Here is a 16,376-nt window from a genome sequence, read left to right as displayed (position 1 = left end):
TCAGATTCTTCCAGGTGGGTGTTGTTTGGATCTGGCTGCTGTGCTCCACTTCTTTCTGCTGCAGGCCTTAGAGTTGAACCCTTTGTGTCTCTCTGGGAAGATGTTCTGCTCCTGAATCAGCTGAGTGGGTCTTGCCTCTAGCCTCTTTGCAGGGAGTTCTGCTGTGGGGTTCCCTGCTGGGCCTGCAGCCTGGGTCGAATGAGGATCTGCGTGCCCCAGGTCATCTCACTCACTCGCCAGGCCTGTGCTCTGGGTCTGTTCAGGATCCGGAGAGCCCCAGGTCATCTCACTCACTCCCCAGGCCTGCGCTCTGGGTCTGTTCAGGATCCCGCAGCCCTCGGTCATCTCACTCATGCTGGTCCTGCCCTCTGGGTCTGTTCAGGATCCGGAGGACCCCGGGGTGTCTCACTCACTCACAGGGCCTGTGCTCTGGGTCTGTTCAGAATCCCGCGGCCTGGGTCGTCTCTAGGCTTCTTATTTTCTTATGATGAAAATTTTATTGTCTTGATTTTGTTACAAAAATCTTGTTTTGCTCTTCTAATAAAAAAGATGGAGATAATTTATATTTTAGAAATATTATTTGGTGTTTTAAAACAAAAACTGTATTACTAATTGAGATTAACTTGCAAGTCCAATTATTCATAGATAATTAAGTTATTTCTTTATCAATTCATAAGGATGAGGATTTAATAGATATATGAATAGTATTCAACCCATGTGCAGACTGAATGTTTATGTCTTCCCAGAATTCATGCACTCAAATCCTATAGCCAAATGGAAGGGCACCTGAAGGGGAAATGAGAAGAGATTAGGTCAAGATGGCAGAGCGCTCATGAATGAGGTTAGTGCCTGGTAAGAGAGCCCTGTGGATCTACTCACCCTTACTGCCCTGTAAAGTCACAGCAAGAAGACACTTATTCATGAAAGAGAAAGGGGCTGCTCCCCAGAGAGCAAATCTACTGAAGCTTTCTCACAGACTTCCAAGCTTATACAACTGAGCAGTGACGTGCTGTTCTGTTATACCAACTTGACCAAATGGGACCAAGGACCGTTGATCTGCTCCTGAGAAGTGGAGGTACTGCTTTAATAGACAGCTAAAGACACAGAAGCAGTTTTGGAAACTTGCTAGTTGATGGAGGCTGAGTTTTGAGGAACATGCTAGAGAAAGCCCATCTCATTGTGAGCAGATGGATAAGGGTAACTCTGGACAAGACCTAAAAAACAAGGGCTGCAGGAAACAGCAAATAATTTGGCTGAATTGTTTTCATGTTTGAGCATTTTGTTGAAGGTAGAAGTTATATGAATGAAATTAGACATATGACTGAGGAAATCTCAGTGTTGGCATATGTGTTGAAGAAGCAGCCTTGTTCCTCCTGGCTGCTTATAATAATAAACTTTGGTGAGTGAGATATTAGTTTAGGACAATTAAAATGGAAAATTCTCTTTTAAAAAGTGATCATATTAAAAAGCACAAGAAGGGCTGGGGAGATAGCTCAGTGGTTTAAGTACCTGCCTGGCAAGTGTAAGTTTCTAAGTTCAATCTCCAGTACCACATACCCTGGTGTACTGAACTGGCCCCAAAACCAGGGGTGGTGGTACACACCTGTGATGCCAGCACTGGGGAAGCTGAGGCAGGAGGATCACAGGAGTCCAAGCTGTGTAGTGAGACCCTGTACCAAATCAATCAATCAATCAATCAATCAAACATTTTTTTTTAAGTGTAAGAAAGCTTGTTTGGGAGAAAGCACTAAAGGTATGTTAAACAAATCATTTGACCAGAAAATTAGAATAAGTGTGAACCATAAGTTTCATCCCTCATCTGAAGAGGAAAATCGACAGCTTCAACAGAAGAGTAAGGAGATGAGGAGTCTTCTCTTCCAGACTTCTTGCCTTTTATAGGACAGGATTATAGGACCCTTTACCTGTGGATGTGTGCTGTTCTTTAAAAAAAGGAAGGTCAGCCTCAAAGGTGATTCAGACCTCACCAGAGTTGGCTCTTCAACTTCCAGAGGGGAGAGCTATATCTTGCTTTCACCAGGCAAGAAAGCCACCACAAAAAGCCATGGAGCTCAGACTTCGGCCTCCTCCCCAGGGTCCAGAAGCTGTGACTTCCTTCCTAGCCCATCCACAAGGCAGAACATCCAACCAAGGCAGATTATTTTCAAACTTTAAATGCTAATATTCTCCACTCTTTAGATTTTTTAGTTATTTGAAATTTGTCACCCATTCTTATTTCTCCTTTTTGGCAATGTCTCTCTTTTGTGGCCTTATCATTTTGCTTTGGAAACATATGATGCGTTTGCTTCATCGATCCGTGACTGTAGTGGCATTTGCCTCTGGGTGAATCTCATCTCCAGTCTCACTTGTGTTTGACTTAGATGATATTTAAGATAGGAGTGCAGGCTTTAAGGTTGATACTGCAACTAATTAAGACTTCTGGGAGTACTGGAATGGAATGACCGCAAGAAGAACATGAATTGGAGGGATATAGTGGGGAGTATTCTATATTGGTTTTTCAAACCCCTCCAAATTCATCTGTTAAAATGTGCCCCCAACATGACATTATGTGAAGGTAGGAGTTTGGGACAGCTCATGTGAATAAGATTAATGTTATAAAAGAGACCCAGAAAGTCTTTGCTCCAAGGTGACAACACAGTGAGAAGCTGGCTGCCTGTGAACCCCAAAGTGGTTTTTTTTTAGACACTGAGTCTGCTAGACACCTCCAGCCTCCAGAATGTGAGAGATACATTATTGTTGTTCATAAGCCACAGCCTCTGGCATTCTGCTTGGTCAGCCCATAACAACATAACTTTTTGCTTTAAACTTATCAATATTTCACACTCAAGATAGTCGTTTCTCAAATAATATTGTGACATTTATGAAGCTGTACAGCACCTGAAAAATAACATTGTTGTTCATACTGCATTGTACTAGCCAACTGCAGAGAGAGAGAGAGAGAGAGAGAGAGAGAGAGAGAGAGAGAGAGAGAACTGTATTGCTTTATGTTGTTTTTCTCTAGATTTCAAGAATAATTTGTGTAATTTCTAATTCCAATTCCAATTGACTTTTCATTTAAAGAGTTGTTGTTCTGTTTTGTAATAGTTTACTGCTAGGCATTTTTTTCTGGGCCACGCAGATAAACATGATCCTTACCTTCACAGGTATGATTTCTGAACAATTGGTTCTAGAAGAGATCCTGAGTGACAAAGAGGTAAATTCTATCTCAATAACAGCCCCTACATATGCGGAAAAGCATTATCTAATATAGCAGTGTTCCCTTTCTAATATAAAAAGTGTGGATACATTTCATCTAGCATATCTAAATTTAGGAATTTTTTTAAAAAAGAAATGATCATAGTTTGCATAAAGTCAGAAACAATACTATCCATTAAACTACTGCTAACTAGAAGCAAAAATGGAAACATTTCTATGTCTATCAATGTGTTCAGTTAATTAAACGTATATAATGAAATATTCAGTGTGACTAAAAGGAGTGAAGTTAATATATACATACGGATCACTTAGAAGAATAGCCAAAGTATGATTGGAAATTCAAAGCGCAGGACAACACACAGAATAGTATATTATTTAGGATAATGAAGACTACATTTGCATATATACAAAACAATGTCTAGAAAGTTATTCAAGAAACTATTTTAAGTAAGAGTGAGATAATATAGTACTCTATATTTCTCTGCAGTGTTTTAGCTATCTTCTTGAATAATAATAACAGAAGCTACCAGTTACTAGGGACAATTCAGATCCTGCATGTGTTCCATTTGAGGACCCCTTTGTGCCAGTGTTCAGATGTCTTCCTAAGAGCAGGAAGGAAGACATTTTCCTAATTTTTGCAGAACTGTATGAGATTATTGTGTCTCTGATGCTATGCATGTTTTCTTTTAGTAAATCTGAACAGTGCTGAAGAGTGAACAGTTTTGTCACATACTGCTGAGAAGTTTTGAGCACATAAAAATTACAAACTCATCAGAGACACTACCCTGAAGCCAGAGTTTCTAAGACAAGGCCCTTCGAAGAGGTTGGTTTAACTTTGTCCTATCTTTTCCAGTTAGTGAAGATCAATAGACGTGTGTATGCCTTTTTCCGGGGGATTCCGATTTAATTTGAATTCAAATTAAAATTCTAGAATTAGAATTAGATGATCCAAAAAATAGATCCCACCAGTAATATCTTCCAATAATAAAAAAGTTATGAGAGGTTATACAGCAAGCCCAGAGACTTGGAGCATGCCATATGGAGTTATCTTGGAATTGATTTTGACAGTTAAGGCATTGTCACTGGAGAAGGATTTGGAAACACCTAGGTTTTGGTGTGGTTAAAAAAAGTTCTTAAGCTTTAAGGCACATCTGGCTAGTTCCATACTGAATTTTACACAACTAATGCCAACTAAATTTTATATTAGGAAGCATAGCATTTGACCAACAGGACAAGCTGTGCTGTATCTGAAAGATGTCTTTCCTCATTCTCTTTTCTCTGAGGGAAATTTCTAAATTTCTAGGTAGCTTAAGGTCCTATATGCATTCTATCTAATCCACTTTCTTATATTCTATCTAATCCAAATTCTATCTAACCCACTTTCTTATATCCTTATAATTTCAATTTTATAATTACTGTATTTGTTCTAGCACTTCACTGTGTCAAGTTATCAGTCAGATAACTCAGGGACATTTTCGCTCAGGCACAGCAAATGGCAGCAATGAACAAAAGCACAATTTGTTTGTCTTCAGAAATTTTTGTTTTATGTGACTGCAAGAAATACTGCTGAACAAGATATTTCTTCACCATCCTCGATGAGAGATGAACATCAATAATGCATATGCGAACGAGGCCAAGTAACATTGAAGAGAAAACAAGATCCAGGAGCTCTAATTCCATTTAGAAGAATAAATTTAAAATGGAAAGCTCAATAATTCCACCGTGGCAAAGAACGAGGTGAAGATTATATAACCCTAAATTTCTAAAGAGTTAAAAATCAATTGAAGCACTCGTATCTTAAAATGGTTTCTGAGTACACACATCTAACCTGTGCCCCCACTTGTGTGTATGTGTTATTTCTTTGTAGACAATAGGTAGGATGTGCACTCTTATTCCTATAATGTATGCTCATTTAAATTCTGTCATATAAATTTCAAATGGCAAAAATATACCAAGACCAATTTTCATTTGAAACATTTGAGATGTTTTCTTACTTTACAACACTGCATAAATTCACATACCTCTTATATAGTAGATAAGAATAAAAATCTTAGAGAGATAAATAACTTTTTAAAAAGAACTATTAGGCCAGGGAGATGGCTCAGTAAAATAAGTGCTTGCCTGGCAAGCGCAAGGGTCTGAGTTCAATCCCCGGTTCTGCCAAAATAAATAAATAAATTAAAATAAAAAAGAACTATTTAGAATAATGATAAAAATGGACTATTTTGCTTATTTACTATTTACTTATTTAAATAGCTACCCACCACTCTATGTACCCAAAACACTACAGAGAACTGTCACTGCCTACCCAGCACCATCTAGTATGCGTGTCCTTGGGGTGAAGCGGAAGGTTCCCCACAAAGGCAGACCTAGTGCCTTACAGTGGCCATGTCAGAAGTAGACTTGGGTCCTGGTATGCTTAAGAGAGGCCTGGTTATGCCTTTGTGCCGGCATGGTTATTCATATCTTCTTCCTGTTTCTTCAAATGTGTTGGCTTTGTATGTACATAAAGCCCCTTTGAAAATCACAGAAGGGAAAATAAAAAGGAAGCTCTCCCGAATCTGGAAGGACAGGCTTGACTTTACTGGGTGGAAAGAGAAAGGAGGAAGTTATTCCAATTTAGGTCTTGTTATTTCTTGCACGTATTTGCCTATTCCCTTCTTAAATTTTTTTCCCTTAATTTCTTTGCCTTAGAGTTGAAACTTGCTGACATCACAGCCACGGTCATTACTCTCACAAACCTGTAAATGAGTTTGCTTCCAGCTCCCACCATCCATTTAGGGACTTCTCTTGTGTGGTCCTTGCTCTCTGTCACTGACAAAGTTTACTTTTCACCCTAGCAAATAATCAACCCTTGCAAATTCTCTAACTATGCCAGCCTGCTTCTTCCTGCTTTGTCCTTCTTTGGTTCTCATTATGAAAACAAACATGTGGCAGTATAAAGTGCCTGAACTCTCGATCTGATGGCATTACTTCTATAGTAAACTCGCTTAGTCTTTGTATGATTCTTATTACCATTTTACAGATGATAAAATCGAGGCACAGAATGGTGGAGGTGCTTTTCAAGGACATTCAGCTGGTAAGTAGTATTGTATAGCTGTTCTTTGAATCTAGACAATTCAACTCCAGATCTCATGTTTTTGGCCAATATTCCCTGATGTTTTCACTGTGCCACCCCACCCCTTACTCCTTAAAACCTAGATCAGAAGTCATAGTCATAACTTTCACTATATTCTCATATAGCATTATGCATCTATTTTTAATATATGGTGGAGTTTATATTTAACTTTTTGCTGAATGAGAAGAATAAGTTAGATAATAGATGTTGGAGCTAGACTATATTTTAGTTAGTTGTGTTGATGATGGAGGTGGGTAGAACAGGGAGATCAGGTCCGAGATGAAGTTTAGTAGTACAGTGTCTTCTTGACAAACGCGAGGTCCTGAGTTCATTTCCTGGTACCAAAAGATATGGAAATCAGCTTAGGACATATTAAATTGAGCTTAACTGAAGTATATGCCATTACAGTTATAACCTTAGCTCCTACTGAAGTTCAGGTGTAGTTCTACAAAGTTTGGATTTATCCAGCTGTGCCTGGCTTGGGTCTGGCTGCTGTGCTCAGCTTCTTCCTGCTGCTGCCCTTGGGGGTGAACCTGTTTTACCCCTCTGGCAAGATGTTCTGCTCCTCGACTAGCTGAGTGGTTCTGTCCCCTACACTCTCTGCAGGGATTGTAGCTGCAGGGTTTCACCCAGGCCTGTATGCCAGGCCTGAGCTGACTCTGGAGGGGACAAGGTAGAGTAGAGGGGAGAGGCAGCTCTGCCACACACTCACTGGGCCTGGGCTAGGACTGGATCTGGGGGTTCCCAGAATGTGGCAGAAATTCCTACTTGGCAGGCAGGGTGTGTGTGTGTGGGGGTACTACGGAGTGATGGGGGGTGTCCCAAGGGGGTGGAAGAGGGTTTCACCCACGCTGCACCTGGGCTGGGACCAGTAGGTCCCGCTGGCGCAGGGTAGCTGGAAGCGCTCCCACATACTCACTGGGCCTGGGCTAGGACTGGGTCTGTATATGCCATTATAAAAGACTACTGGTGGTTGAAAACATAGCACTAGTTCAACCAAAAATATGATAAGGCAGTATAAATCCAAATAGAAAGATGTCTAATTTTATGGAAGCTGAAAGAGGCAATTTAATGAAGCAGGTGGTAACCATTACTATCATAAATTTTTAAATGTGTAAGTATGACCAAGACTAAATAAAGATAATTACGTTTGGTTGGAACAATGGAAAACAGACTTACAAACCTTAAAAGGAGAGTGAAGGTACTTAAGAAGATTCAGTACCAATTTAGTTTTCTAATCTAAGAAAGGCATAATTCATTTCAAAGAGCTTTAAGAACAGACACGAGAACTAGGTTTTAATGTTTTATAACAAAATGTAGGACTGGCTAAATAGCTCAAGGAATTAAAGCATCTGCAAGCAGACACAGGGATTGGGAGTTTGATTCCCAGGCCTGCCATGCTGGCCTGCCCCCAGGGACGGGCTGAGAGGGCAATTGAGACTGGGTGTGGTGGAGCACACCTGTAATCCCAGCTCTTGAGGCTGTAAACAGGTGGATTGCTATGAGTTCAATCCAGTAGTGAGACCCTGAACACCCTGTGGACCCTTCTCTAAAATATAAGAAAACAAAACAAAGCAAAACAAAAAAAAATGCATGCACAGCAGTAAAGCTAACACAAGGGTGATGAGTTCATTAATATTTCAGTGAGAAAATTATATCTATAACAATGTTTTGTGAAAACTTTATTCTAAAAACTAGTTTCCTATACATTCATTTAAAAGAACATTCTGGCTTCCACATCCTCATAAATAGTAAAGGATACACTCTTGGGAAAGAAAACACCAGCAGGAAAACATTGTGGTTAACAACTGAATTTTTCTGGGAACAACATTGTGCCTTTCTAAAACATTGAGTAGAGGAATGTAAGTCATAATAATCAAATGCTGAGTATCTGCAGCTTTGCTGTATTTAATGTTCTTTGTTCCTGTGCCCACATTTTGTATGTTCTAGCTTTTTCTTCATAATTTTATTGAAAAGGATAATAGTTAGCTTAGCATTTTGAAAACTCAGAATGCTTATATCAACAAGAATATTCATAGCCAAATTGTCTTATAAATATTACTGAGCTTTTTTTTAATTATAAGCAAAAATGAAGGGATCAGCATAGAGCTTTGGTTTTTAAAGGTAATCTTTAAAGATAATGAGACAATGAGAGTGGACAAAGATGCATTAGAATTGAATAAAGTTATTTTTCAAGACAAGAATTTTCTTCAAAGTTCAATGAGAAATAAATTGATCAGTCAAGGGGAAGAGTGAAGATGCAAAAATGGAGGGAACAGATGAAGCAGGGCATAGAAGACATATAAATTATTGAACAAAATTGATCTCTGAGAGTATGGAAGGAAGGAGAGAGGGAGGAAAAGAGGAAAAATGACTAGAACAAGGATGAAGACATGGCAGAGGAACTGAGGTTGAAACTGAAAAAGTAAAGCTAAGAGAAGACTGGAGAAATGGGGGAAAGAGAAGAGAAAGGAATGCAAGGGGAAGAGGATTTAAACTGATTTTTGTGCAGCAAAGACAAGAAAGTTAACATCTTTTTTCCCCACAAGAATGAGGCAGGGTTCTTCTGAAGCGTGAGGGACAGTGGGAGGATCAGAAGGAACCAGAGCAATATTGAGTACACAGTTCACATTGCAGATACCCGCTTGTGAATTTAAGAATTTCTCAGTGATCTAACTTTCTCAGCTGTCCCTGGGTGCCTAGAATCCTTTCCTCCCCTACAGCCTCTGCTGCCACTGATAAAAGCAATATGCATTGATGACATCAGTGGATTATCCCCACATGCCAGGAAGAACAATACTATCGGCTAGACTTTACTGAAGCAATTTTTTATTATGAATATTTTTGCTAAATTCAAAGGGATGTAGAAACACATGTATTCCCTTACACAATGATATGACTCTCAGTGCAGATATGATAGAATATACAATTACAGACATATGTGTGTCCTTAAAATAAAGTTTCTAGGATTCTAATATCTGCCTTTGTGGTACATGCCTATAAACTATAAACTTACAGAGTTGGAGTGTCTAGCCAAACATTTCCTAAACATTTGGATTTTATGTACCATTAAAATGTAAACAGGGCTGGTGAGATGGCTCAGTGGTCTGGGGCACCTACTTGGAACAAGCTAAACTAAGCGGGGCACGGGGACCGCGGTTGAATGCCCTCGGCACCGCATGCCAGCCAGTCCTGCCCCCTGGCGGGCTGAGCTGGCCACACACACACAAAATAAATAAATAAATATTAAAAAAAATATATATCTATATATCTATAGATATATAAAATGTAAACAGAAGGGGCCAGGGAGATGGCTTAGTGGAATAAGCACTTCCCTGGCAAGCGCAAGGGCCTGATTTCAATCCTTGGTTCCACCAAAAAAAAAAAAAAAAAAAAAGAAAAAGAAAAAAGAAAAAAATTCAAACAGAAGGACAAATAATTTTTACTTTAACCAAATAAAAATATTAAAACAAATAACCTAGTATCATTTATTTTTGTATGATTTAAAAAATAACATTAAATGATGTAAATCTTTACAAAATAAAAGACTCAATTTTCAAATAAATGACTTCACTTTGAATATCTTCAGCTTTATAATATTTAAAACATTATTCTTAATTTCCTAGATTACCTGCAGATATGAAAACATGTCAGAGAGTGCTGTTTTATGGAACTGTGTTTGTTAATTATGCAAACCTACAATGACTAACTCCAGCTTAGTCAAAAATAATAATAAAAAAATACCTGCTGTTTGAGCAGAATCACCAGAATGCTGACACAAATCTCTCATTTTGATCAGCTCATTTTCAAATATTTAGTCTTAACCACTCTTTATACATCTCTCCTAAAATATGATTATTTTTAGCAACCAGAGTTTACCAGGAAGAGCAAGAAATATACTAATTTAAAAAGCAGTTGAGAAAGATGATTTCCAGGAGATGAGAATAGTTATAACACATATGATTTGGAATAGCTAGATGTAGTAAATCTAGTTTTGAAGGTAGATATCAGAATGCGCAGAACATAAGAAACAGATAACTGGGGGCGTGCGGGTTAGCTCAGCTGTTTAAGCACCTGCTAGGGTAAACCCCATCAGGCGCAGGGGACCACGGGACTGCAGTTCGATTCCCAGCTCCACATGCCTTACCAGATGCCCCATTAAGGCAGCCTGAGTCACCTCCCGCAAAAAAAAGAATCCTAAATAGAAACAGATTATAATGTAAACAAATGTATGTAGACATAGAGGTACTTTATTCAACAACACAAAAGCAATCACCCTCTCCTTTCTAGAGATAAGTGCATCTATAATTATACCTGTATCTCTGTTTATACCTGTCTTTATCTATATAGACACATGTGCACATGTAATTCAATTTCCTGCGAGTCTATTGAATACTGAGCCACGACCACCATCACGTTTGCCTCTACATAGCTTTTTCTGGTAATAGCCATCCTATCCATAACAAAATTAGGGAAACTGACACTATTAAAATACCATTAACTAGTTTGGTATGGTGAGACACGCCTGTAATCCCAGCACTCTGGGAGACTGAGGCAGGAGGATTGCAAGTTTGAAACCAGCCTGAGCAATTTAGCATTTTTGTGAGATCTTGTCTCAGAATCAAAATAAAAAAGGGCTGGGAGTATAGTTTAGTGAAAAGGCCCTGGGTTCAATCCGCAGTGTCCTCTAAAAACAAAAAACTCCATAACAGCATCAAAAAACTAACAATCAACAGTTTATATACACATTCAATCAGATTTTCCAATATCCTTTTATTTTGTATTTTGTATTTTATTTTGTACCAGGAATCGAACTCAGGACTTTGTACTTGCTAGGCATGTGCTTGTGCTACTGAACCATATCCCTTGCCTCCAGCACTCTTTATCACTGTTCCATTCTCAGTCTTGCATCTAATCCAAAATCATGTTGTATGGAATTGACAAAGCTCTTCAAGCACGAGCTGGTCCTTAGTATCTCTTTAGTTTTCATGACACTGACATTCTGAAAGTTCAGTTTAATTATTTTATAGAATGTGTTTGATATGGTTTCTCTTATGGTTAGATTCTGGTTATAAACTTCTGACTAGATACTAAAAAGTCAAGTAACCATCTTAAATACATCTTGTAAGGAGGCAAATAGTGTCGTTTGGTCCCATAATTAAATGTTATGCCTGTTGAGTTTGTCCTCTGTAAATTTTCCTATTTAAAATTTTTCACTTAATAAAAAAGAAATACTTCAAAACAACATAGTTTACTGTTCCTCCTCACACTCCATCCAGAATTTTTAGCATTTATTGATATTTCTTGTGTGAATCAATTGTTATAGGATGCTTGTCAGATGGTCATTTTCCAACTCCACTCTTGTTTCTCTATGGTCAGTTAACCTTCTTTTGTATAGAAGAGATTTTTCCTTTCCTTTCTTTACTGTATTTATATCATTATACACTTATGGGCTGCTGAGCTGGGGATATAGCTCAGTGGCCTAGTGCTTGCCTGGCAAGTGTGAGGTCGTGAGTTCAATTCTCAGTACCAAAAAAAGTCCTTATCTTTAAGGCTGGGGATATAGCTCATAGTATAAATGCCTGCCTGGAAAATACAAGGGCCTGAATTCAATTCCTGGAGAAAAAAAAAAGAAAAAGAAAAAGGAAAGTGAATTTTACTTGTAGGACTCCTCTTTTGCTTAATGAGTTGCAATTTATCATCTTCTAGTTAGTTTCTAAGTACTACTTATCTGGTCTCATGATTCCTTTAGCACTAAGGTTTTGGCCCAGTAAATACTATGAACAGTAATACCAAAGTAAAAACAGAAATTTGTATGATGTAATTAACAAATTCTCTCCATCGTATTTGAAAAACACTGGGGAATACTAGAGAGATGGCATTGAAAAATATCTGTACTGTTAATCCTATAGTTCTGTTTAGTTTGGTTGGAACTGGGAAACTATTTTCAGGCATTAATGCATCAGAATTAATTATTCTATTGCTTTAAGGGCTTGGTGCTACAAAATAGACGAGCTAGATAGTTGTGCATGGAGGAGAAAATCTTTGTAACTTACTTTTTCTTTTCTGCTCAAGATCACTCCCCCCACCCCTGCTGGTTTCATGACTGAGATGGAGCAACCCTAAAACCAAATTAAAGATTCTCTTTCCTTATAAATTTAGAGAAACCAGCTTAGGCTGTTAATTGTAGCATGAGGACCACTCCAATAACCCTCCTATGTCTCTGTGAGTTCTGCCCCTGTCCTCTCTTTGTCTCCCCAGTTGCTTTTCTGTCTACAAAAGCCAATTAGATTAGACCTCCAAACTGAGCCAAGGCAAACCATGGCCCCTTTCTGACCTGGGACAGATGGCACACTAAAGTGACACAAAGAGAAGGCTTTCACATTGAGGCTTTTTACAAATGTGTCTGTGAGGTTCTGGGAGCTTAAAAGAACAGGAAAATGGGCCAACAGCATGCCCAGAAGAACAAGGAAAGGAGTAGTGATTTTTCACACTCCAAAGAAAGTGGCTGCAATCAAAGGGTTGTAGTGTAACTGAAAGTACGACTTCGGGAGGAGGGACATGGCCACTGCTAATGCACAGCAGCCCAGCAGAAAAGGAACAAGGGAGTAAAGGCTCCTTCCTCGTCATTTTCCCACCATGTTTCTTTCAGCAGCTTCACATTCCCCACACCAAATGGAGACACATTAAGGCAAGCTGGTGGCACACTGCATAAAAGTCACCCGTCTTGAATACAGCAGGGTGGAGAAGAATGGAGCGAGTTTGTAGAGGGGTGGAGAATCCCACTCAACAGCAGCAACACTGAACTTTTAAATAAAGATTTAAGGACTTCTTTTTACAGCTCAAGGAGTGATTCCTCACTGAGCTGCTTTCTTCACGAGACACCAGATGAAACTATACCTCAGTTCTTTTACCTGAGGTCGCAACCTGCTGCTGGGGCACTCCTGAAACATACATCCCCCCAGCCCCATTTCTACTCCAGGTTTTCTTGTCTACCCAGCAAATGTGTGTGTGTGTGTGTGTGTGTGTGTGTGTGTGTGTGCGCGCATGCGTGTATGTGTAGTGTGTGGCGTGGGTGTTGCCATGTATTTAATTGTTTCCTCCAAATTTTGAACAAAAATATATCTTGTTATAAAACACTGCTACCAAAAAGCAACTGGTCAAGCAATAAAATAAAAAATGTAATCTTTATTGGTTTTGCACATTTTTAATGTTAGTTAGCATCATTTAGGGTAATAGTAGCATTTTCCAGCATGCACTTCACGAATACAATTTAAGTATTTTTAAGAAAAGGAGCCTATGGTTTGCTTCTATAAGAAACACAAGATGTCCCGATGTAATTGACTATATAAGTTCGCTACTCTCTGTTTTTGTGGGGAAAAATTGTGAAGCCCACATTGCATTTAGGACAATTTAGACGGCGCGACTCCAAAGAAATGAGAACATAAACAAAAATCAGGAAGAATTAAAAAGACAAAGTGACAAGTAAGCACTATTTTCCATCAGTTATTGCAGGCATTGCCAGAAACAAAGAAAAGTTTTATTTTTCCCATTGCAAAGCATAATTCAGATGTGAGTTGTGAATCTGTTTTGCCCCTTAAAATTATGAAACAATCTAAAATTAGCAAATATAATAAAAAAGCGGAAGTCTACAATTACCCGGTCTTATTTTCATTTCTTATTTAGCAAATATCTTCCATGAAAAAGTACTATGGACAGAAAGTAACAAAAGTGATTGTGATATCAATCTGAAGACAATTTCCTCTTCATATTTATGTACATAAAGCTGAAAAATAAAATAAAGTGACTTTTTACAGTATTTATATTTGCTTATAAAATTCTAAACACATTTTTAATAGGTTAAGCATTTTTTAAAAGATGTCTGTACAGTCTAGCTATACACCGTATATTATCCACTTAAAATTTAAAAATAACCAAAAATTGTTAAAGTGCTGCAAACTATTGCTTAATGGCTTAAAGGAATGAGACCGGTTGAATGGTTTTCTTGGTTTTGCCATTGGCATACGGTTTCCCATCAGGGAGATTTTGAGCGGTGTGAGAAACCGGATACAGTGGTGTCGTAGTACAGACATGCATTGCTAGCATCCAAACTACCTATAATGGTACAGAATACGTTACATTACCTGTATAAAGCTTGCACTCTACGTTTCTTGTGGTACATATTTGATGCAATAAATACTGTGCTTACGTCATTATTTGTTTGCTCAAACGTGCACCACAGGGTAAAATGACTATTTACATAATAAATAGCATTTCATTTACATACACAATGTCAACCTTGCTGAGAGCTGAAGATGGCTAAACAAAGTGCAGGCTGAAGCAGAATTTATAAAGGGTTCTTTTGGTCATTTCAGTCTTCTGGAGGTCGGGGGTGGGTAGCAAATTTCATTGTGTAGAGATTTTTTTTTTCAATGCAATCAAAAGAAATACAACATTTATGATTCCAGACATTTGAGTGAAATTTGCACCTATCCTAAGACTTAATGATCTACCTCAAAACAAACTACTTCAGAAAACATATGGTCCAGCTATCACCGCTTACCCCTCCCAGAGACACAGGCAAGATTTAAGAGCTATTTAAGAACTGTTGTTGTTTTCCTTGTGACAATTTCTCATGCATGATCTGTAAGTGCTACATGCCCTCATGCAAACTACAACTTTGCGTAGATGGGAGGGCCATGTGGTTGCCATACCCACAGGTGACATACGTACCTGTAAAGGAGGTCCTTTAGTCTATTTCCAAACAGAAACACTGTTTACAAAAATAGTCACATATAACAAACAACATATGGATTAAAAAAAAGATGAATCCACGAACAGAGTTTGTAAAAATGTGACAAATGTGGCAGTTGAAATGCAAACAGTGGATACAATTACTACACTAAAGTGTTTCATGTTAAACAACCCCCAAATTATAGGTTTGCACCCCTTTAAACTGGTCCCAAAGTCTGAGTAGCCACTTTGTCCCTTGTCTTCAGCAGTGTCAGCTGGTAGTGGGAACAGTAACCTCCTGTTAAGGTCATTTCTCCTTACACAGTCACACACAGTTTGCCAACAAGGGGTCACTGTCTTATGTAGGCACTGACCTTAAGTAGATTTATGTAAAAACAGTCTGTTTGGCATTGACCTCCTAAAGGAGTTCTGTTGACAAAAATACATCACCTTCACAGGCTGTAAACAATTTGTCACCCGATTATTTGTATTTGTCTTTGTTTATTTTCCTTTGGCTTTTTCATCTTTTCCTTCCTGCTCGTGTTTTTCTACAATTGGCTTTGTCACCCTGTCATAGGAGGGTGGACAAACTGCAGTGGACATAGTCAGATCGGTTTTCTCTGTAATAGAGTTTTCATTTATTCTGTCAATTATCATGTCTTCTTTTACAAGAAGATTAGCCCCACCTTTCAGTTTGTTTTTATTGTAGGTAAATGAAGCTTGTTTTACAGTTCGCTTCAGAAGGTGGCGCCTATATGCTCGCTGAATGATAACAGCAGATACTTCTTCTTGCTTCCTTTTTAATGTAGTAGTGATTGGCTGATAAGAGACCTTGGAGGGATTGGAAGCCATGAATCTCTCTTCCATCTGTATCCGCAGGGCATCCATCTCTCCACTCTCTCCTAGAACCCGCTTTGTAAAAGCAAATAAAATGTCCAAACAATGGATTCGGTCACCACTCACCATAGGCAAATCCATGGCAATGAGTTGGAGTTTGTTTGGTTGTGGTAAATTAAGAGGAGGTTCAAGGGCAGCTGCAAACTGAGAGAGTTTTTCAAATTCCATGAATTGGGTTGCATCAGGGTCAAACTTCTCCCAAACCTCGTAGAACATCTCAAAGTCATCCTCACTCAGGGGCTCTGCACTTTCTTCAGTGGCAACACTGAAGTTCTCAAGGATGACAGCGATGTACATGTTCACCACGACCAGAAAGGAAATGATGATGTAACTGACGAAAAAGAAAATCCCAACAGATGGATTCCCACAGTCACCCTTCACTGAGCTTCCGGGGTTAACTTTATTAGGGTCACAG

At 38.7% G+C, this 16,376-nt stretch overlaps 1 protein-coding gene across 1 annotated transcript in view; it reads right to left on the bottom strand.

Moving 5' to 3' along the window:
- Positions 1-13,516: 13,516 nt before the first annotated feature.
- Scn1a (sodium voltage-gated channel alpha subunit 1) overlaps positions 13,517-16,376 on the bottom strand; it is a 172,278-nt gene continuing 169,418 nt past the window's right edge. Inside the window, exon 28 of the mRNA XM_004646393.2 lies at positions 13,517-16,374. Within this exon, the coding sequence (XP_004646450.1) occupies positions 15,566-16,374 (809 nt within the window). The 3' untranslated portion in view covers positions 13,517-15,565. The remainder of the gene's footprint in view (positions 16,375-16,376) is intronic.

This window comes from Octodon degus, unplaced genomic scaffold (genome assembly GCF_000260255.1).
Source record: "Octodon degus isolate 3935 unplaced genomic scaffold, OctDeg1.0 scaffold00267, whole genome shotgun sequence".
Taxonomy (NCBI): Eukaryota; Metazoa; Chordata; class Mammalia; order Rodentia; family Octodontidae; genus Octodon; species Octodon degus.
The sequence above is the reverse complement of the archived record's forward strand: the minus strand, read 5'-3'. Positions and strand labels throughout refer to the sequence as shown.